At 41.1% G+C, this 22,284-nt stretch overlaps 1 protein-coding gene across 8 annotated transcripts in view; it reads left to right on the plus strand.

Annotated features, from left to right (window-relative positions):
• The window catches only part of FBXW11 (F-box and WD repeat domain containing 11), a 144,863-nt gene extending 122,953 nt beyond the window's left edge, over positions 1-21,910 (plus strand). For 7 of the 8 annotated variants that reach the window (XM_074390256.1, XM_074390257.1, XM_010346654.3 and 4 more), the window contains 7 exons: positions 1,113-1,231; positions 3,568-3,817; positions 7,061-7,179; positions 9,391-9,501; positions 10,869-10,947; positions 11,881-12,067; positions 16,169-18,719. In XM_074390256.1, coding sequence (XP_074246357.1) covers positions 1,113-1,231; positions 3,568-3,817; positions 7,061-7,179; positions 9,391-9,501; positions 10,869-10,947; positions 11,881-12,042 — 840 coding nt within the window. In that variant the 3' untranslated portion in view covers positions 12,043-12,067; positions 16,169-18,719. Of the gene's footprint in view, positions 1-1,112; positions 1,232-3,567; positions 3,818-7,060; positions 7,180-9,390; positions 9,502-10,868; positions 10,948-11,880; positions 12,068-16,168; positions 18,720-21,819 lie in introns of those variants that run through there. The other variant, XM_074390255.1, reaches the window with a different exon arrangement.
• Positions 21,911-22,284: the final 374 nt, after the last annotated feature.

A 22,284-nucleotide genomic window follows, 5' to 3' on the forward strand; every position in this document is an offset into this window, starting at 1 on the left:
TAGCACTAAAAGGGAATGTATATCAAGCCATGAAAAGACAGGGAGGAACTTTAAATGTGTATTACTGTGTGAAAGAAGCCAATCTAAAAAGGCTACATACTGTATGATTCCAACTCTGTGACATTCTAGAGAAGACAAATCTGTGGAAGCAGTAAAAGACGTGAGAAAAGGAACACTCAGGAGTATGAAAACAACTATTAATAACAATTTACTTCCTTTAATCCTTTTTTCCTTTTCTGCAATATACATAGTCATGTGTCACTTTATAGATAATTTTTATTCTGCTTTTTAAAAATGCTTAACTTTGTAATGAAGCATGATATTTTCTCATTAAAAACTATTCATAGTTTACTTTGAGACTTATGAAATGTTGGACATTTTATTTTCGCTTTTTTATTTTTGTAAACATAGGGGTATGCATTTTTAAAAGGTCTTAATAGTTATGTTGTCATGTTGCTTTCCAGAGATTGAGCCTCTTCTTTATTTATTTTTAGGAGACATAAAATAAAATGGCAAAGCAGGGTCCTGCTTTGTCACCCAGGCTGGAGTACAGTGGTGTGATTGTTGCTCACTGCAGCCTTGCCTCCTGGGCTCAAGCAATCCTGTCACCTTAGCCTCCTGAGTTGCTGGGAGTACAGGCACACACCACCATGCCTGGCTAATTAAAAAAAACAAAAACAAAAACAAAAACATAAATAAAATTTGTGGAGATGGGTTTCCCAGGCTGGTCTTGAACTTCTGGGCTCAAGTGATACTTCTGTCTCAGCCTCCCAAAGTGTTGGGATTACAGGCATGAGCCACAGCACCCAGCCAGTGAGTGAATTCTTTTCACAGATTTTATTTTTAAAAAGTTCCCTTTATGAGGCTGTTGATAAGTGTAATGAGATTAATAGCTAAGGGTTCAAATTAAACAAAATAGCACATCTATAACAGTAGTTAACCACTATTGTCTGTATTCCTACTTGTTATTTCTTACCTGTTCGATATTCAGTATTTCTTATTTAGTATAACCCAAGTATTTCATTTTATAATCAGAACGTAAGGTGGGACAGTAACATTCATCAAAATATAGTATAATAAATCGTTGTTTGTGGCTAATCTTGTCTCAATAGATTTGGGATAAAACCAGCCTGGAATGTTTGAAAGTGTTAACAGGACACACAGGCTCTGTCCTCTGCCTGCAGTATGATGAGCGTGTCATTGTAACTGGCTCTTCAGATTCTACAGTGAGGTGAGTGATCTGGCTTCATTGATCTTGTAAGCCTTCCCTGAGAAAGTCTGAGATTGACATCCTCCTCTGGGAGAGGCATACATAAACTTTGCATACATTTTTACATGCTGTTTTTCAAACTACTTTTGTTGTAGATATGTTTGAGCAAATTAGGCAAGACAGCTAATTTAAGAGTGTTGCTGTTCTTTGTAGAGATGACAACATGCTTTCCCGTAAGAGCACATACCAAGTATTAGGCTGGCTTTTTCCTTTTGGGAAACTGTGGTTCAGAGCAGAGAGGAGGAAGGCAGCTGTTCTAGGGGTGTAGTGGGCACCACCTACAAATACTGAAAGACTCAGAAGCAGTTTGCAGAATCTTTTCAGCAACACCAGGAAAGTAAAATGTGAGAGCAGATAATATACTCGGTACTCTGTATCATTTTATCAGTTCTCACGTCAACCTTTCTGAAGAGGTAAATGTTACCTTCATTTTTGGAGTTGTATTAGGAAACCAAGACCAGAGAGATTAAATAATTTGCTCAGTCACAGAATTAATAAATTTTGAACCTTGAATTGACACAAGTCATGACCGTATATGTAGCCTTGCCAGTAGTGGAAGCACTGATTTTCAGTTGTCACCCAGTGGCAGAATGATGAAGATGAAAGTGGCAGTGTTCTGCAGTAGAAGGAAAGCAATGACTTTTGGGTAAGAGGTGAGCGAGTAGAAAGGGAACATTATTGATATCCATTCCTATACCTCTGGGATAAACACATTTCTTCACACCAAATGGGCTTGGGAGTTAGGTGTAGTGATGAGGCCATCAGAGCTACAGGTCACACAGAAGCCTCAGCAAGACTACTGGTGGCCGGAGGAAATGCGAAAGAGAAGGAAACAGCTCTTCTGGGTTGGGTCAGATATTTGAAGAGGATTGTTTTACAGGTACACGAGCCCAGGCGATTGGAATGGTCACTGAGTCTGTCCCCGGATGCCCACGTTCTCCCCTTTCACTCCTCTCTTTTAGTTGTGGTGACTAGCCTCTCACTTCACTCCTGACTCTCTCACCACCCCTGTTTAAAGCACGCCTAGTATCCTCCCCCGGACTCATTGCTTCCATACCACTGCTTCTGCCAGAGATCGTTTCTCAGCCTCAGAGGCCTGAGTCTTTTCTCCTCTGCCCTGTGTGAACTTGTCCTCTAAGGAAATGAGGGTTACAAAAAAACCGTGATGTGGAAGTACTGCCCCCAAATCCCTGGATGTACAAAGCATCCTCCCCCGGACTCATTGCTTCTGTACCACTGCTTCTGCCAGAGATCGTTTCTCAGCCTCAGAGGCCTGAGTCTTTTCTCCTCTGCCCTGTGTGAACTTGTCCTCTAAGGAAATGAGGGTTACAAAAAAGCTGTGATGTGGAAGTGCTGCCCCCAAATCCCTGGATATACAAAGCATCCAGCTGGTAGATCTGGCTTTGTCCATAAAGCAGCTTTATAAAGAAGTGGATGTGATGATTGATGAGGCATCATGACTTACCAATTTGCAGTGGATAAATAATAGACTCAGAGGCCTGTCAGAGGTCAACAAGAACCATAAGCTTGGAACCATTCTCTGTTCTTCAGCCATCAAGATTCCTTCTTCCTGTCATCTCAGACTCACTGCAAAATTTACTTTCTTGAAGGAATCATCTTTTCTATCAGCACGAGCCTGCGAATACCGTCTCTGAATACCTGACTGCTAAATATACCTAAACTCGAGCAGAGCCAGAATTAGCCACCTTGTTTGAAACCATCTCAGCCCTTCTCAGCAATAAAGACATTGCTTTTAGGGCCCCCTTTTAATCATGTTCTTAGGTTCATTAAGAATGGGTCCTGTCTTTGTCCATTTATGTTGCTCTAAAGGAATACCTGAGGCTTGGTAATTTATAAAGAAAAGGGGTTTATTTCACTTATGGTTTTGCAGGCTCTCCAAGAAGCATGGTACCAGTATTTGCTTCTGATGAGGGTTTTGAGCTACCTCTACTCATGGCAGAAGGCAATGGGGAGCCAGTGTGTGCAGATTACATGTGAGAGGGAAGCAAGAGAGAGGGAGGAGATGCTAGGCCCTTTTCAACAACAAATTCTCTCAGGAACTAAGAGTGAATTCCCTCCTATGAGGACGGCACCAAGCCATTCATGAGTGATCCACCACCATGACCCAGACACCTCCTGCCAGGCCCCACCTCCAACATTGAGGATCAATTTCAGCATGAGATTTGGTGGAGTCAAACCATATCCAAACCATTGCAGACCCAGACAGAACTCAGATACCAGAATCATTTCCTGGCTGTCTCAATAATTAGGCATCATGCTTTTCTTTTCTCTGCTAGAGTGTGGGATGTGAACACGGGTGAAGTTCTTAACACATTGATCCATCACAATGAGGCTGTACTGCACTTACGCTTCAGCAATGGACTGATGGTGACCTGTTCCAAGGACCGCTCCATTGCTGTGTGGGACATGGCTTCTGCAACTGATATCACTTTACGCCGTGTCCTGGTTGGCCATCGGGCTGCTGTCAACGTCGTAGACTTTGATGACAAGTACATCGTGTCTGCCTCTGGTGACAGGACTATCAAAGTAAGTGTGTCTACAGTTATAACCCTACCTGCTCCTGTCCCTTTTAGAACAGAGAAAAAGCAGAAGTGGCTTATACCAACCTGGTACCCGGCAAGATCTTTATTCTCCTCTGTGCTCATGAACCCAGAGGCCATCTGTATACCTCTAGAGTCGTAGGCAAGGTAGGAGGAGAAGCCATGGATCCAGAAGAGAGAACAGTCTTCTATTTCATGAAATGACATTCTTGATCACTTTTTTAAGGGGAAGAGAGCTAACCTGTTGAGCATGTATTGTGTTGGGAGCTTTACTGTCTCAGTTAACACTTCTAGCACTCTTCTGAGGTAGGTGTTGCCCCATTTTACACATGTGGCTCAGAGAGTAAAGGATTGTGTTGGTCATCATCACATCTAGTTAGTGGCAGAGCTTGAATTTAATTTATTCACCACGTGGTGGACTCTGGGCTGGATCCCAGGGATGTGATGATGAAGACATGTCCTAGCCTTCAAGAAGCTTATCATGCGGTAAAGTGGGAGGCAGACTTGTGACAAGGAGCTGAAGTCTAGAGTGATCCCTAGGATATGGTAAATGCAGTCCTGATTCCAATATCCAAGCTCACTTTTTTGAATTTTTAGCTTTCTTGTGTTTTTATAACAGCTTTACCGAGATTCAGTTTCCATACCATAAGACTGAACACTTTAAAGGGTGTAATTCCATGCCCTTTAGTACATTTGCAGTGTTTTATAACATCAGTGTTGTCTAGTTCCAGAACATTTTCATCACTCTCTAAAACCCCCACACTCATTAGCAGTCAACCTGTGTTTCCTCCAAGTCCCTGGTGATCATCTGTCTTCTGTCTTGGGATTGGCCTATTCTAAACACTTCTTAGAAATGGAAGAATACACTATGTGGCCTTTTGTTTCTCGCTTCTTTGACTTATCGTAATGTTTTTAAGATTCATCTATGTGACTTGTAGCATCTAATCAGCTTTGTTCCTTCTGCCTTTTTTTTTTTTTTTTTTTTAAGTAGAGATGGGGTCTTGCTATATTGCCCAGAGTGGTCTTGGACTCCTGGGCTCAAGTAGTCCTCGGCCTCCCAAGGTGTCGGGATTATAGGCATGAGCTGCCATACCTGGCCAGTACTTTGTTGCTTCCAGTGGCTGAATAAAATTTCATTGTTTATCTGTTATTCATTGATGGACATTTTAGTTGTTTCCATTTTTTTGTCTATTATGAATGATGCTGCTATAAATATTGTAGAAGTTTTCGTGTTTTTAATTCTCTTAGGATGGCAACTCCGTGTTTAACTTCTTTTTTGTCTGAAGACAGTCTCATTCTGTCACCCAGGCTGGAATGCAGTGGCACAGTCATGTCTCACTTCAGCCTTGACCTGGGGTCAAGCAGTCCCTGAGCTCAGGGACCCCAGAGGCTCCCACCTAAGCCTCCTGGAATAGCTGGGAGTATAGGCACTACTATGTGCACCCCCCCGCACCCCAACCTTTTTTTCCCCCCTAGAGATCGGGTCTCACTTTGTTGCCCAGGCTTATGTTCAGCATTTTGAGGAACTGCCGAACTATTTTCCAAAGGCGCTCCACCATTTTACAGTCCTGCCAGTGGTACATGAGGGTTTCAGCTTGCTCAAAGAACCTCCTTTTCATGACCAGCATTGGATAGCATTCTTATAATTAACCCCACAAATCACAAAGTATGTAGCATTAGGCTTTAGATTGGATAGTTGGGAAGCTAAACAACTAGGATTTATATGCAGTGACTTACTCCCACAGTCACACCAGTTGTTATGAGACCAGTGCCTGCAAGTTGAGAGGGTTTGAGCTTTATTGCAAAACAGCTGTTTCATAATATCAGCCTGGACGATTTCTCCATATCCCTGCCAACACTTGTTATTATTTGTCTCTTTTATTTTATATGCCCTATATGGTCAGTGGTGTTTCCTTGGGTTTGCTTTGCATTGCCTTATTACTGATGATGCGAAACAACATTTTGTATCCTTATTGGCCATTTGTGTACCTTCTCTAGAGAAATGTGTATTTAAGTCTTTTACCCACTTTAAAAATTGGTAATTTGTCTTTTTATTGTTGAGTTATAAGTTCTTTATATATTCCGGCCACAAATCCCTTCTGCGATACATGATTTGCAAATATTTTCTCCCTTTCTGTGGGTTGTCTTTTCACTTTTTTGATGGTGTCCTCTGATGCACAAATGATTTTAATTTGGATGATGTTCAATTTATCAAGACTTGTATAGTGTCAGTGCTTACGTTTAGGTCCTTAATCCATTTTGAGTTAAACTTTTGTCTTAAGGTATGAGGTAGAGGTGCGGCGCTATTCTTTTACATGCATCTTTGTTTATCCTATTCAGCTACAAGTGCAGCTGGTGAGATAGGTCAGGGCACTCTGGTTGCTGTGCGTCTCCTTTTTTGTCTAATAATGTGTTAAGATGTCTGTGAACACATAAGTCTTTCAGATGATGTCACAAAAGAGTGTAGTACTCGACACACGTACAATTAGAAGTAATATGTCAAAACCAATGGAGCTGTTCAAGAAAATATGCTGGAAAAGAGGGTGACATGAAAGGTGAAACTTTTCCTTTGTTTTTTGGGACGGAGTCTTGCCTTGTCACCCAGACTGGAGTGCAGTGGCACAAACATGGCTCACTGCGGCCTCAACCTACTGGGCTCAAGTGATCCTTGCACCTCAACTCCCGGAGTAGCTGGGACCACAGGTGCACGCTATCACGCCCGGCTAATTTTATTTTTTGAAGAGATGAGATTTCACTGCATTGTACAGGCTGGTCTTGAACTCCTGAGCTCAAGCAGTTCTCCCGCCTCAGCCTCCCAAAGTGCTTGGAATTAGGTGTGAGCCACCATACCTAGCTGGAAGCTCTTTTATTACATTAGCTCCATTGGGTTTGACATGTCAGCTGGTATAAAAACATAAAATCTGGCCCAAACTCTTGCCTTCAGGTAAATGAGTGTCCGAACCATCCAGAGATACTCTCTTTGTAAAGATCCCAAAGACTGAAGACTTTGCTTCCTTCTGCGTTTTATTCCAGTGTTATCACTCAGCAGCCAAGGGAATTTTATGCCGTCTGGTCTGTTCCCCACCCTCCCAACTTTGAGTTAGAAGACACTGTATTTTATAATCACATATTTGGGTCATTCTCAGAAGCTCTGTCTTTTTAAGAAGGATATATTGTGGGAAGACTTTTCTGCATTCATTCTTTAAAATACTGTTAATGTGTTACACAGGTCTGGAGCACGAGCACCTGTGAATTTGTTCGTACTCTCAATGGGCACAAGCGAGGCATTGCCTGTCTCCAGTACAGGGATCGGCTGGTTGTTAGTGGATCATCAGATAATACCATTAGGTGAGTAGAAGTTGGAAGGCTGACAGAGCGGGCTTATTTTTTCCACATTGTTGATTCATCTCCTAGTAGTAATGCTCAAAACAACTGAATGTTTCAGATAAGAAAGCTTTAGGTAACTTTTAGAAATTTATTTGGCTCTGTATACTTAAGTGGGAAAACTGTGTATGCCCTGGGTGTTCTTCCAAGATTCCCCCAGTACAGAAAGTTTTATAACCTCAGCTCCACCCAGGATCACTTAATACCAGAGCTCTTCAGGACAGACTAGGGTGCTGCTGCCCATCTGGCTCAGATTTCCCTCACCTGTGAATTCCCACCTCCCTACCTCACACATGGGTGTATACTTTATTTTTCTCTCCCAAGACTGCATTATGGAATCATCCATTCCTGTCAGGTCATTTACCTCCCTTTTTCCTTCCTAGCACTCAGCCTCCCTGCTTTCTAATAAATCTGACTAGCCTTAGACATTGTGTATCTTATTAAGAACATCCCTTTAATATCTACTTAATTATCTCCTGCCATTTTCTCAGTGTCTCAATATATGCTAGTAGCTTTACATAAGTGACTACATTTAACTTTGGTTTATATTCAAATTGGCTAATCTTTGGTCAAAATAAAGATTGGCTTTAAGATTATTAAAAAAATTTTTTTAAAGGTAAGCAAATAACAAAAAAGCTATAATGGCTGTTAAGTCTGCTTTATCATTTTAGGCTTTAAGATACCATAAAAGTTAGTTTAAAGGCCGGGCGCGGTGGCTCAAGCCTGTAATCCCAGCACTTTGGGAGGCTGAGGCGGGTGGATCACGAGGTCAAGAGATCGAGACCATCCTGGTCAACATGGTGAAACCGCGTCTCTGCTAAAAATACAAAACATTAGCTGGGCATGGTGGCGCGTGCCTGTAATCCTAGCTACTCAGGAGGCTGAGGCAGGAGAATTGCCTGAACCCAGGAGGCGGAGGTTGCGGTGAGCCGTGATCGCGCCATTGCACTCCAGCCTGGATAACCAGAGCGAAACTCTGTCTCAAAAAAAAAAAAAAAAAAAAGTTAGTTTAGAGCTTAAATCTTGATTCTCTTATATTCGTCATGCTTTGAGGTATTGCTTAATGTTTCGTCAATAAACAGTTCTTAACTTCGTCATTGGAATTGTTGAGGTTTTACAAGATAGTAATGTGTATTACTCTTCCAGCTTATAGAAGGGAACCACTTTGGAGTCATAGTGGCAGTACTGAATGGCTTTGATCACAGATTAGAGATGCTGTCATCACGGATACTAAGATTTGATAAGGGCAGCTGTAATAAAATGTTCTTTGGATGTATCGTAGGGATTACTGGTAGAGAAGCTGAGAAAAAGTTATGATAGAATTAATTTGCTCACTTTGTTTTGTACATGCTAGCTAGCCATGATTTTTTTTCCTACAAATACTGTAGAAAATTAATCATAATAGGAAAAAATAAAAAACATCTCTAACTCCAGAATTGTTATATAAATCATATGCAGAGAAAAAGGCTTAGGTGTAGTCGATGGGTTTATATTTCCAGCAGGACACTGCATGTACCTAATAAGTCTCCCACTCTGACCTTATAAACTGTCAGTCCTGGTATTTGGCATATAGTATCAAGGAAGGGGTATCCCCAAGCCTCATCAGGAGAGAGCCACCTCCCCTGCTGGTCCACCAGTTCTAACCTCAGTGGTCCTCATGGACTACACTGGGCTAGAAGTGCCTTGTGAGAGGGGAGCTTAACCCCCTGGCTATATGTGGTATCTCCCTTCCCACCATGTCTCCTCCATGCTTTTACTCTTTTACCGCCTGCGATCCCTGTCTCCCCAGAAAAGTCCTTCCTACACCATTTGTCTGTGTTTTTTTTCAACTCAGACATCAAGAGAATGCCTACAAACTAAATAGAATTGAATTTTCTTGTTTGTTGATTTTATTGAAATAGTAATACAGACACATGATTAAAAACAGTTTCAAATCATATAAAAGGGAATAGAATAACAAGTAAGGCTTCCTCCTAGGTTAGTGCTTGGAAACACACAGATGGTGTAAATGCATACATACAGCTTTGTGTGTGTGGTACAGACTGGAAGTGAGATAGAAATAGAGAGCTCCAAGATAGTACAAAATTACATCTCTGTGACACAGACATAAAAACTTACAGACTGTGTGAATCACGTGTGGGAAATTGTTTCACGGAGGTCTGTTTTTCATTCAAGGCTCTGGGATATTGAATGTGGTGCCTGTTTAAGAGTCCTCGAGGGACATGAAGAATTGGTTCGATGCATCCGGTTTGATAACAAGAGGATTGTCAGTGGGGCCTATGATGGGTATGTCTTTCAGATTTTCAGATGTACTGCTGTAACTATATCAAGATGAAAAATTAATGTTGTGTACTAAGCAACTCTGTATGTACCAGGTCCTATGGTAGGTTTCTGTGTAATGGTGGTTGGCAGGTATTATTATACTAGTTGGTTCGGTGAGGACACTCAAGCCCAGTAAGAACTAAATCTTGCCTCAAATCACACAGAGGTAGAGCCACTGTGCTTCCTAAACTATACTTTTTTTCACTCTTGTTGCCCAGGCTGGAGTGCAGTGGTGCAATCTTGCCTCACTGCAACCTCCACCTCCCAAGTTCAAGCAGTTCTCCTGCCTCAGCCACCCAAGTAGCTGGAATTACAGGCATGCGCCACCACGCTTGGCTAATTTTGTATTTTTAGTAGAGATGGGATTTCTCGATGTTGGCCAGGCTGGTCTTGAACTCCGGATGTCAGGTGATCCGCCTGCATTAGCCTTATGAAATGCTGGGATTACAGGTGTGAGCCATCATGCCACACCCCTAAACTTATGCTTTTAATCACTGTAAACTCCAGCAATAGCTTAGCTGTGAGGGTATTTACTTCTTTGCTTTATCCCTAAATTAAGTCAGGGTGTGTGTGTGTGTGTGTGTGTGTGTGTGTGTGTGTGTGTTTGTTTTCAGTAATAAGTTTCTTCTGTGTGTGTGTGTGTATGTGTGTGTGTGTTTGTTTTCAGTAATAAGTTTCTTCTGTGTTTGTGTGTGTGTGTGTGTATGTTTGTTTTCAGTAATAAGTTTCTTCTGTGTGTGTGTGTGTGTGTGTGTTTATGTTTGTTTTCAGTAATAAGTTTCTTCTTTTTCCCTTTTGGCAAATTGAACAAACCCTCTTTAAAACACCTCACTGCATTTTAAATGAGCAAATGGCAACTGTAAATCTTTCCAGATGACCTTATATATACTTTCCAAATGGGTTAGTTGGTCTGTTTGTACTCCGATTACTAACTTGCAGCAGGTGCTTAATTTGGAGAACGGTATCCTTGGAATTTCACAAAGAGCCCTAGCTTCTGTCAGCCACACCTACTCAGCCCTAGAGAGTCCCCTGATGAATGAATTTGGTGACATAGGTTATCAAGCCTGAAACTGAATTTAGATAACCTGAAGTTGTTTTCTTATCTCCCTTAAAATAATTTCTTTAAAATTTCAGTGATTCTGAGAATGTGTAGGTTGTTAATTTTTCCCAAATCAAGTGTATTGGTTCAGATAACTTGTAAAAACATAAGCATGTTCCCCATTAGCTTTTATAATAGGCAGTTCAGATACACTCCTTTTTGTCAAGGAAATGTTTGGAAGCATATAAATTGTTCACTTTTCCACTAATCACAATCTCATTTTCCTTTCTAGGAAAATTAAAGTTTGGGACTTGCAAGCTGCTCTTGACCCTCGAGCCCCAGCAAGCACGTTGTGTTTGCGCACATTGGTGGTACGTGATCTCTTGAGATGGGAATTGGTTCCCTGTGCTGGAGGATGACCATATGCAGATAGCCTTGTCTAGGTGTATCACAGGAGAGCTTGTGTGTCTCACAGTATGCTTTCAGAGCATTTCACTGTTCATTTCGTTTGCCAAAGTCAGAGAATATTTGATGTTTACATTACTGTGAGCACTTTCCTAAGGGGAGACGTAATGCAACTTAAGATATGAAGGCAGGCTTCTTGATTTGTAGGGCACTGGTTTCCTCATAGGACAAGCAATGTTTCCTTCTTGTAGGTTTGGAAGATTTCTTAATGTGGCTATTTGTAGTTAGGTTTTAATAACAGTACGTTTTTATACTATATATAAATTTTTATAGTATGTATAAGTACTGTTAAATTTTTGAAGAGATAGTCATTTGAGAATACTGGTAGATTAAAAAAATTTTTAGTAGTTTTTAATTTCTATTTCTTCACTTCTTGCATTGACTAGAACATGCAGAACTGTCTTTATTCTTGATTTTAATGGGAACCCTTAAAATGTTTCACCATGAATTTTGATGCTGGCAGCAGTTTGAGGTATAGCCTGGTCATGTTAAAACAAACGATTCTTCTGGTTCTAGGTTTTCCAGTGGATTTTTAGAGAGTATCAAGAATGAGTATTATATATTGTTGTTTACTTTTCTAAGGCCCTTTGTGAGGTGATCTTTGAAATATTGGTAGATGAGAGTCTAGGATACAAAGTTTAATGAAAGAAAAGACCTAGCAAGAAAAGGAAGAAGAGCCTTTGTTCCTGGGATGAAGGACACAACTCAGCGAGTTCCGAACAGCTGCTTAGGAAGTCTGTTTAAGTGGCTGCATTTTCATTTTCTGCCAAATTTCTCATTGTGAGATATCAAGGACTGTAAAGATCTTATTTTATTCATGAAGTTGTTATATTTCATAGGAACATTCTGGACGTGTGTTTCGGCTACAGTTTGATGAGTTTCAAATCATCAGCAGCTCCCATGATGACACTATTTTGATTTGGGATTTCTTAAATGTGCCTCCCAGTGCCCAGAATGAGACCCGTTCTCCCTCCAGAACATACACTTACATCTCTAGATAACAGTCTGCACTTTCACCCGTTTCAGGTGAGTACTGTCCCCTCCCCTTCCAATTTTGCTGATTGAATTCACCTTCCCTTTCTGGAAATTTGGTGATTTGGGTTCCTTGGTGATATCAACCAAGGACTCTTTTAGATGTCAACTTTTGCAGAGTTCCAAGTGTAAGGCTAGATCTTTATAGTCACACCCATACAAGGTTTAAGTTGGAATCTTGCTTCATATTGGCAGATGATGGACATGGTTCCTGTTTTTAAAAACTGTGTTCCTAAGTGATTTTCTAGGGTCATATCAATTGAACACCAGTAAGATTCCTTGTATTTTATTTTGGGGTACAAGAATCTTCTTTTTCTCTTTCTTTCTTGTCCTTCAGTTCTTTTATTTAAAAAAAAAAATCATCTGATAAAACATTCAAAATCCCTTTCTTCCCCATTAACCACAGTCCGCCCAGCACCATCGTTCTTTGATGGTGATAATAATAATCTTCTTTGATGAATCAAAGAAGAGTATCTGTTGAGAGATCCCCAAAACCTATTCTGCTTCCATGAAACACACAGATATGCTGAGAAGCAAAGTCCTTTGCTCTGGTTACAGGAACACTGAGAGTCATTATAACCATTGATGACAGAATGTTTTGATTTTACTAAGGGTGTTAAGTCTGGAAGATGAGAAGTCTTACTTGGCTGTGTCCTAGGAACTGATGACTTAGGAAGAGTATTGACAACTCTTTGTGTTCTGCCAAGGGCCAGTGAAGTCTATACACGTTAAACTTTGTAGATTGAATAAACATGTTTACACATAATCATACTACTATGAATAGATGTATACGAACACTATTGTGATTAATAAAATTTGTTTTTATTTAAAATCATTACTTAATTCTTAGTGGCTTTGTATCATAACCTATTTTCCTGTTCAGTGAATTTCAAAAGTTTAAGAAAGTCCATGTGCAGTATTAGGAATTTTTGGATGGAGGGATTGAGAACTCCTGGTACCTATTCACCAAGTTACCATCATCTTTTCAGACACTCTTTCATCAATATTCCAGATCCAATAAATAGAACTCGACCAGGAAGTTTGTCTTACCTAGAGGTCAAGAAACTATATATATATAGCTAGGGGCCAAAATTCACTCACGGCCTGTTTTTTGTTTTTTTTTTTTAAATTAGTCTCTGCTTATCCATTAAGTTTTTTTCCCCCTGTCTCCACAGGCTAAGAATAGTTTTTACATTTTTGAATGCTTAAAAGAAATTAAAAGAATATTTTTTCATGACATGTAATCATTATATGAAATTTAAATTCCAGTGTCCGTAAATAAAGATTTTTGGAACGCCGCCATGCTCATTCCTTTATGTATTGTCTGTGGCTGTTTTTGTGCTTCAGTGGCAGAGTTTAGTAGTTGCAACAGAGACCTTACGGCCTACAATGTCTGAAATATTTACCACATGGCCCTTTTAGAAAAAGTTTACTGATTTCTGGTCTTGCCCCTGCTCCATCTATAGCAGTAAACCAAGGGTCTGCGTCAGGAATGGCAAATAAGTATTTTCTCCATGCTAACTCAGTTTGGTCAGTAGTGACTGGTGGGAGTGCTGGCTTTGGAAGGATTCTGGGACCCCATGTGGACCCCAAAGGACTAGTAATGATTGGTAATGTCTGCCTTGCAGGAGTGACCTATAAGCCAGTTACCTATTTGCTGTTTGTTACTGGTCTCGAATGTATTCAGACTGTTCCTTATCATAATCTTCTACCTTGCTGCTTTCTTTCTGGATAGATTTTTTTTTTTTTCATTTGTTCTCTTTTCTTCTTTTAAGTACTGTCTTCCTCAATTTTTTTTTTTTTTTTCGTTTCTTTCTGGATAGAGTCTTCATAAATCAGTTGAAAAATCCATATGGCAGAATTATTATAATTATTGAATGGAGCCTTAAAATAGAAATTACAGAGGCAGGAGGCAGGGATCTCTTGAGTGATTGCTCCTCCCCCCATCTCCCCTCCCAAGAAGCCTAAGAAAATATAGGGAAGGAGGAATGGACCCAAGTAAAAACTACTTAAAGAGGCAGATGGGAAAATTTAAGACATCCATATTATGGTTTTCTTTTCTGGTGTATTTAATAGATGAATCGACAACATCTATATATTACCTAAAAGTGCCCTGAACAAGATGCCTTTGGTTGAGAGATGAAGGAGTGATCACCAGTGCCGTTTCTTATCGGCTGTGGTGGAAAGGAAACTCGTGTTACTTCCTCCAGGCCTTCCTCCTGCCCCCCTTTTTTGGAACCCTCAGAACAACTGCCTTGTTGCGATCAATTATAAGTCAATGGAAAAATCTTACCTGCTTAAGGTGGTGGTTCCCTGTATCCCAGCACAAGCAGTAAGATCCCAAATGTATTTGTCTCTTCAGATTGAATTACTTTTGACAACCTTGGCAGTCAGCTTTATAGATTTTACTGCCCTTTTCTCAGTTCTCCCCACCCGCCTTTTGAGACAGTGTCTTGCTCTGTCACCCAGGTGGGGAATGCAGTGGCACAATTTTGGCTCACTGCAACCTCCGCCTCCCAGGCTCAGGTGATCCTCCTGCCTCGACCTGGCAAGTAGCTGGGGCTGCAGGTACTTAGTCACCACATTCAGCTAATTTTTGTGTTTTTAGTAGAGACAGGGTTTCACTATGTTGGCCAGGCTGGTCTCAAACTCCTGACCTCAAGTGATCCGCCTGCCTCAGCCTCCCAAAGTGCTGGGAATACCAGGGTGAGCCATCGCACCTGGCCTCAAATTCTTTTCATTTATTGTAACGTGAAAAAACTATAGCCATGTGATATTGTAAGATTTATGCATAATAAGAAACACTACCCTGATGATGATTTATCCTTGCAGTAAAATATTCACATGTAAAATAGCAGGTGAGAATATCTTCATGTTTGCAAATGCAACAATAGATTTATTTGCGGAGTAATTTTTTAAAAAATTACTAACACTTAAGAGCTGTATGTCGTATTATGTATTCAGTAGCTCAAAATTTATTGTTTTATTACAAGACAGTATTAGACCATTATTAGATTCCCTTAAATATCCTTAATGGGAAAACAGTGGCAGATGAAATGGAATCTTGAATTCATTGAGAAGACTTACTAAGATTCTTGATCTTTATGAAAATTGACAACCTTTTGGGAAAAATCACCTTTATAAAAAGCGTTCAAGCTTTATAAAGTCTCTCTCACTTTTTTTTTTTTGGCTACCTAAGGTGACTTTAGACTTCTAGGTCAGTGGTTTAGTGCCTCACTGATTGTGACATAATCTGAGCAGGTTTTGAGTTGTTTTTTTTTTTTTTTTTTTTTTTAAGAATAGAAAATAGTCTGCATTGTACATAAAAATGATAAATGTGAATATGAATATTCTCGTGAATATTCTGTTTTACATGGGTGTGTGTGTACACTTACGTACGTGAGGAATGTAGAAACTGTGATTAAAATGTGTTTCTGACTCAAAGCCATGGTCAAAAAATTAAGGAACATTAGTGGCCTTTCCCCTGACACTATTATTCTTCTACAAATGATTTATTTATTAAAAAGGAAGTAATTTCTGATTGCTAGCATTCTGATTTTTGATTACTAGCATTCTGATTTTGAAAGACTAATTTTTACATATTTTTGTTTCCTAGTGATGGATGAGGGCTCTTGTGATATCTGGCCCCATGTAGGTTCTGAATATCATAAAAGATTACATTAGGCATAAAATGCAATGTGAAGCATCTTTTGTTACATGTGTACTTTTTCAGAGCAGCGTTGAGAGATGATAGGTTACAGAGTCAGCCCTCTCCTGGAATCCCTTCTCTGTCACTTGATGACTCTTTGAACTAAACACAGCCTTTCTTAGCCTTAGTTCTCTTATTTGTGAAGTGGGTGTCCCGATAGTTTTTTCCTCATAGGCTTGTTGTGAGGTTTAAATAAATGTCGTACCTAGTATGTAGTACACTCAAAACAACTTACAGCTTCTATTGTTAATGCTAAGAAGTTGAGAAGCATAATGTGTTAGGGGTACACATGTAGAAGTGTGCATGGGGATAGGGTGTAGAGTGTATATCCTTACCTAAACACAGTATCCACCCACACTCCCTTGGTTTTTGCATTGTTTTCTCAGGGTTTTCTAGTCTTGAACTACTGGCTACGTGGCTACCAAATGCCTAAGGGAGTTCGTTCACAGCTGAGTGATAAAGCTGGAATTGGTTCTAGACGCTGGGTAGATGCAAAGCAGCCTGACTCTTCAAGTCCCGCCATTTCTCACCTCTGATTCCAGCTCTGCTTCGAGAAGGACACCTTAGCTCCACTGACTTCGAGCAGAACAGAAGCCCATTTCCTTCCCTCATCAGTGAAAAAAATCTAATGTTTCAAATGTAAATTGTTGATAGAAAAGGAACATAGAATTTGTTTTACGGAAGTAAATCGACCGTCAAGAGAAGACTTGGCCTCTAATTTATATTGCTTTGCACTTTGGTTTGATATTAAGAAACAGCATTCTTCTTCAGTGAAATTTTGGGTGCCAAACACCTACCCAGAATGTCCAGGGCTTTCCTTTTCAAAAGTTAGCATTCTCCTTTTGACCGTCCAAGTCATTATGAATTCTGACTTGTTGTATTAGGGACATGTTGGACAATGGAAAAATCTCTCTGGATTGTTTCAGACATTTGTTTTGGATTATACTTCCTTTCTGTACCAATTTCTTTTAATTTAAAGAACTATAAGTCAGTTATATTATCTCCCAACAGGTAATATAGCTCTTTTCTTTTATTAACTGTTCTTTGTCCCCCAGCCATCTCCTGATATTTGGTAGAGTAACACCTTTATACGTGTGCTTGCCTCCTAATTTAAAATACTGTATTCGCATGTAGATATAATGTACATAACAGTTTAACCTCAAAGTTGCTGGAGTCAGGGCCCCCTGTGCTTGAGACACTAATACAGAGTGTGTTCGCACTTAGCCATGGGCTGGGCTCAAGAACCTGATACCAGGGTTGGTGTGGATTACCTAGAACCCTTCCTGCAGTAGTCATACAGTGTTTTAATTTTGTTACTGTCATTGTGTGTGTGTGGTTTGTGTGTGTTTTTAATGAGAATCTTGTTTTAAAATGTAATTTCTAAAGTTTAATACAAATGTTTTATTTGTTGTGCAGTATATATTATACAATAGAGAGGTACCTTAAACATTTTTTGTTCTTATTCTTTTTCTCTTAAGTACTCCTGAGTACTAGTGGTCACTTCCCATAGTATTCATTTGGCTTCACTGTCAAAAATCATTATTCTGTGCAGTTGTAGCCCTGGGAAGGGGAAATAAGAAGGCCCTATTGACAGGCTGTCCTGGCTCTGGAATCCATGCGTCCTGGCCTTGCCAGGGTTCTGGTAGGGCCCACTGGTGTGTTGGAGCCTGCAGGGCAGGGCAGGCTGATGCAGAGGCCCATGCTGAGGGGAGGGTACTCCTAAGTGGTGTAAAGCCTCAAGCCCATGAATTCCACCCTAGTCATCTCTGGTGTCACTTGCTGCTGTGGCCCCAGCAGGTCTGAAAGCTCCCAAGTACTCCTGGGTATTCAGCGCAAATGTGTAAATGGCACTGTCGCCCTGGTACATGGAAAGGATGTTGGCATCCAGTTGGCACTCCTTCTCCCTTATTCAATATTAGGTTTGATTTGCCCTTTGTCATTGTTTCCAAAGATCAAGGAATGTCAATAACATTTTAAAGGACCAATAAACAGCCTCCTATAAATTAAACCTCTTCCCGTGGAAGCACACTCTACGACTAAAGGGAAGGTCCCTGGGCTCTGATTTGTCGTTTGCATTGAGAACGGTGTGGGGATCAATGTGTGTGTATGTGATTTGTTTATAGAGTTGGCTTTGCTTTTTTAGTTTCTCTTTAAAAAAAAAAAAAAATCTTCCCTCCCATGTTACTAAATTAATTTATGTTTTTGAGAGGTTGAGTGTAAACGATAAACCTCCATTCATAAGGTGGATGTTGTAAGCTTGATGGTGGTTGTGAAAGTGATTTAGCTTTGACCACTTTTCATCTTACGGCTTCAATATCAAACTGGTTAGGAAAGCCCAGGGGGAAGGGAGGGGGCAGGGGAGGAGGCAATTCTGAATGAATGAATGAATGGATTTTTTTTGTTGTTTTTGCATGTTTAATATAGAAGTTCCCCTTGTTCCTTGGGAGATCATGGCCTTTGAATATGCACACAACCCTTGAATTGTGCCTACTAAATTATAGCAGGGGACTTTGGCACCCAAGGAATTCTGACTTTCTGGGATTATAATAGTAATTCCCAGCCATACTCTGGACTTTATTTTGCTAACCATAATTAAGCAAATGTAAATTACTGCTATATTAATGTTTTAAAGCACTGGGATAGTCTAATTCTAACTTGTAATTAATTATGTTTGCCAATTATCTGTTTGAAATAAATTTGTGTCTGAACAGCTATTGAAACTGTTAAATTGTACAGATATTATTCATGACAGCTTTGTACTGTGGAATGTGCTTAATAAAAAACAAAAAAGTTTGACTTTTGTCCAATAAATTGCTAAGTAATGCCAGTAAATCAAGTATGAGGATTATGCAGTGCACCTGATCTGGCCTCATGCAACTGTTACTTCAGCTACTGACTCGAAGCCAATACTCCTAATAAAGTGTTGCAATACTCTGATGTTCTGTTAAGAAATTTTTCAAAACACTGTTAAGTGCTATTAGGAATCCAGTGACATACAATTTACAGATTTTAAGAATCATCTTCTCTATAAAATGAAGTTGAAGGCAAACTGGTTTTGGCCTGTGAGAATGTAGAAAATAATATTTCCTTGTCTTGGGCTTTTGCGGAAAGCTAGCTTGAACCTCAGGAGGTAGCTGGGGGAGAGCCAAGAACTCTTTCCCTGCAGACCTGCTTCCCACACATACTTAATTGCTTCACAAGTTACTGTCAACATGAAAATGGCCTCTGAGACATCCCAAGAGGCATCAGGTGTGAATGGATCCTCCTCTTCTTTTTAAAATTTTTATTTATTTATTTATTTATTTATTTATTTATTTATTTTTGAGACGGAGTTTCACTCTTGTTACCCAGGCTAGAGTGCAATGGCGCCATCTCGGCTCACCGCAACCTCCGCCTCCTGGGTTCAGGCAGTTCTCCTGCCTCAGCCTCCTGAGTAGCTGGGATTACAGGCACGAGCCACCATGCCCAGCTGATTTTTTGTATTTTTAGTAGAGGCGGGGTTTCACCATGTTGACCAGGATGGTCTCGATCTCTTGACCTCATGATCCACCCGCCTTGGCCTCCCAAAGTGCTGGGATTACAGGCTTGAGCCACTGCGCCCGGCTATTTATTTATTTTTTGAGATGGAATCTCACTCTGTCACCCAGGCTGGAGTGCAGTGGCACGATCTTGGCTCACTGCAACCTCTGCCTCCTGGGTTCAAGCAGTTCTCTGCCTCAGCCTCCCGAGTAGCTGGGATTATAGGTGCCTGCCGCCACACCCTGCTCATTTAAGAAATATTTTTAGTAGAGACGGGGTTTCACCATCTTAGCTAGGCTGGTCTTGAACTTGTGATCCACCCACCTCTGCCTCCCAAAGTGCTGGAATTATAGGCATGAGCCATCGCGCTGGCCCTTCCCTTCTTGCAGAAGGGCGGTGGAGGTGTGAAAGGTGCAGTTTTGCAGTCCTCTCCACCGTAGCATCAGATACGAATAATTTGTGTGTGTGCAAGTGCATCACTGGTAGAGTACTGAAGTGAAAAGAATCCAGTGAGTATCTGTAGGATTCTACTTAGAAGTTATACTACTCAGAAGAACTGAGTAGAAGCTGAGTTTTTCCAGCTAGTGAGGCTAAGCTTTCCCCGTTAGTCAACCCGACTGGTAATGCGGGCTTTTTGCATGAGATTAGAGTATTTCTATGTAATCGTTCTCACCCATTTTTCTTGTAGAACACGTTTTTTAAATGTGTCATATGTATGTGGTTAAGAGGACTAATATACAAACCACAAAAAGTAAAAAGTAATTTTTCCTCTCCCCCTTCACTCCCAGTCCCTTAAATGATGATTAACCAGTTTCTTTCATGTCCTTTCGTAGATACCCTCTTTTCTATATACAGCTTGCTCTTCCAGCTGGGGAAGACTCCAGGAGCTTGTCTTGTGGGGGCTAAGATCTCGGGGCTCCTGCTGCCTCATTGCGCAGAGCTGAATCCAACCCCTTGTAGGCGCTCAGCATCTGTGGGATGACTGAGTATATGGCCATCTCAAGGTGTTTGCCTGCCCCACAGATAGGACGGTGGACCCTATACATCAAATGCACTAATTCAGCAGTTAAAAATTATATGGGTTAGGTACAGCCATGTGAAAGATTTGTAGGGCAGATCATAAGTAACTTTTTATTAGTTAATGTGTTTTTTTTTAGAGTGCTTTAAAAATTTTTTTAAATATACTTAAAGTTCTGGAGCACATGTGCAGAACCTGTGGGTTTGTTACATCGGTGTACACGTGCCATCGTGGTCTGCTGCATCCATCACACCGTCATCTACATTAGGTGTTTCTCCTAATGCTCTCCTTCCCTGATTCCCCCACTCCCTAAGTAACTTTTTCTGTGCATGTCAGGTAAACCAGAAAGTAGAATCCTATAAATGAGATGGTATTGTTCTATTATTTTCAACTTTGTGGTCATCTGCTCATCCTGTCTTTAGGAAATGTTTGATTTTATTGCTCAGAGTATGTGATTTATTACTGGGCTGGCCTGGGAGAACCTGGTAGTTACAAGGCCAAGGACTTGAGTGGGGACAGAGAACAGCTTAAACCTGGGGTCTGGTGAGATCTCAGTGTGTACAGCTGAAGCGCTCTCTACCCTTCACTACCACCTTGAGATTTAATGGACTTTGCCATTTCCCATTCCTTGCAGGCTGTGTTTGTACTTCCAAATCCCACCAACATGGGGGACTGGGAAAGATGATTTTTTTAAGCATCTAGCTCTGTTGCCCAGGTTGGAGTGCAGTGGTGCAATCATAGCTCACTACAGCCTCAAACTCTGGGACTAAAGGGACCCTCTTGCCTCAGCCTCCCAAGGTGCTGCGATTACAGGCTTGAGCCATGATGCCCAGTGGAAGGGATGTTCTTAGAACACCATTGATCAATTCTACGGGGGCCACTTGTCTACCAGATGGCAGAGAGGAAAGAGCATGGGCTTTGGGGCCCAGAGATCCAGCTCAGGATTGGAGCCCTGCCACCTAATTGGCAGCAGGCCCCACGGGCAAGGGCATTGATTATCCTGAACCCGAACTCCTCAGCTGGGAAGGAAACACAGTGCTTACTATGATTACTAAGTGCTTACTAAGTGCTTACTCAGATTACTATGGGGATTAAATGACATTTCTAAAGTGCCTAGCTACAGTGCCTTGTAGCTTCAACTTAGATGTTTAAACAAAGGGAACAGAATGCTCAGAGGGGAGAAAGGGACAGGAGTTAGTGGAATTTGGGGTGCCATACTATGAAACCAACGTACTCAGGCAATCCTGAAGCCAGTCTGGGCCTCTTGAGGGGAAATACAAGAACTGATCATCTTCCCTGAGGACTGGTCCCAGTGAGAACTTGAGTCTGTAACCAGGGCCTGGGTTGTTCAGTGGGTGGAAGAGGGGGACGGACCAGTGAACAGGTTTATACTGAGTTATATTTGTTAATTTTATTATAAATATAAAGGCAGTCAACCTGTCATATCCCCAGCTAGTATTTCTGGGAAGAGAATGAGGTCTAAACATGTCACTCTCCTAGGTGAACTGTATTGTCTCCAGAGAGGACAGGAGAATTTCACGCCTTCAAGGTGTGTATAGCTGGTGGATGATGCAGGGAAGAGGTTGGATCATGCCCACTACAGCAAGAAGGAAGGTAAGTGAGTGAATACAAAATAAAGATTCATGGGTGCCAGGCTGCTGGTGAAGGCTTTGTGTGCTCATCCTCACAGTAGCCCTGCATGATTTATGTTCTGACCATTTTACGGGTGAAGATACTGAGGCTCAGGTCTGTCTTTGTGAGCAGCTGGGTTTAGCACTGATTCTGGTGTGTCTTGGTGGCCACAGCTGGCTTCTTAGCACACTGCCCTAGCGTCTCCCTCTCCATGCTCTGTGGGCCCCTGGATGCCTAGTCTCTCTCTGAAGAGCCAGGCTGACTGTGGTCCCTTGGCACCCACAGAGCCTCTGCCCTTCTCTCCTCCCCTCCACTGCTATGTCCCTGGCATAT

This window comes from Saimiri boliviensis, chromosome 20, assembly GCF_048565385.1.
Source record: "Saimiri boliviensis isolate mSaiBol1 chromosome 20, mSaiBol1.pri, whole genome shotgun sequence".
Taxonomy (NCBI): Eukaryota; Metazoa; Chordata; class Mammalia; order Primates; family Cebidae; genus Saimiri; species Saimiri boliviensis.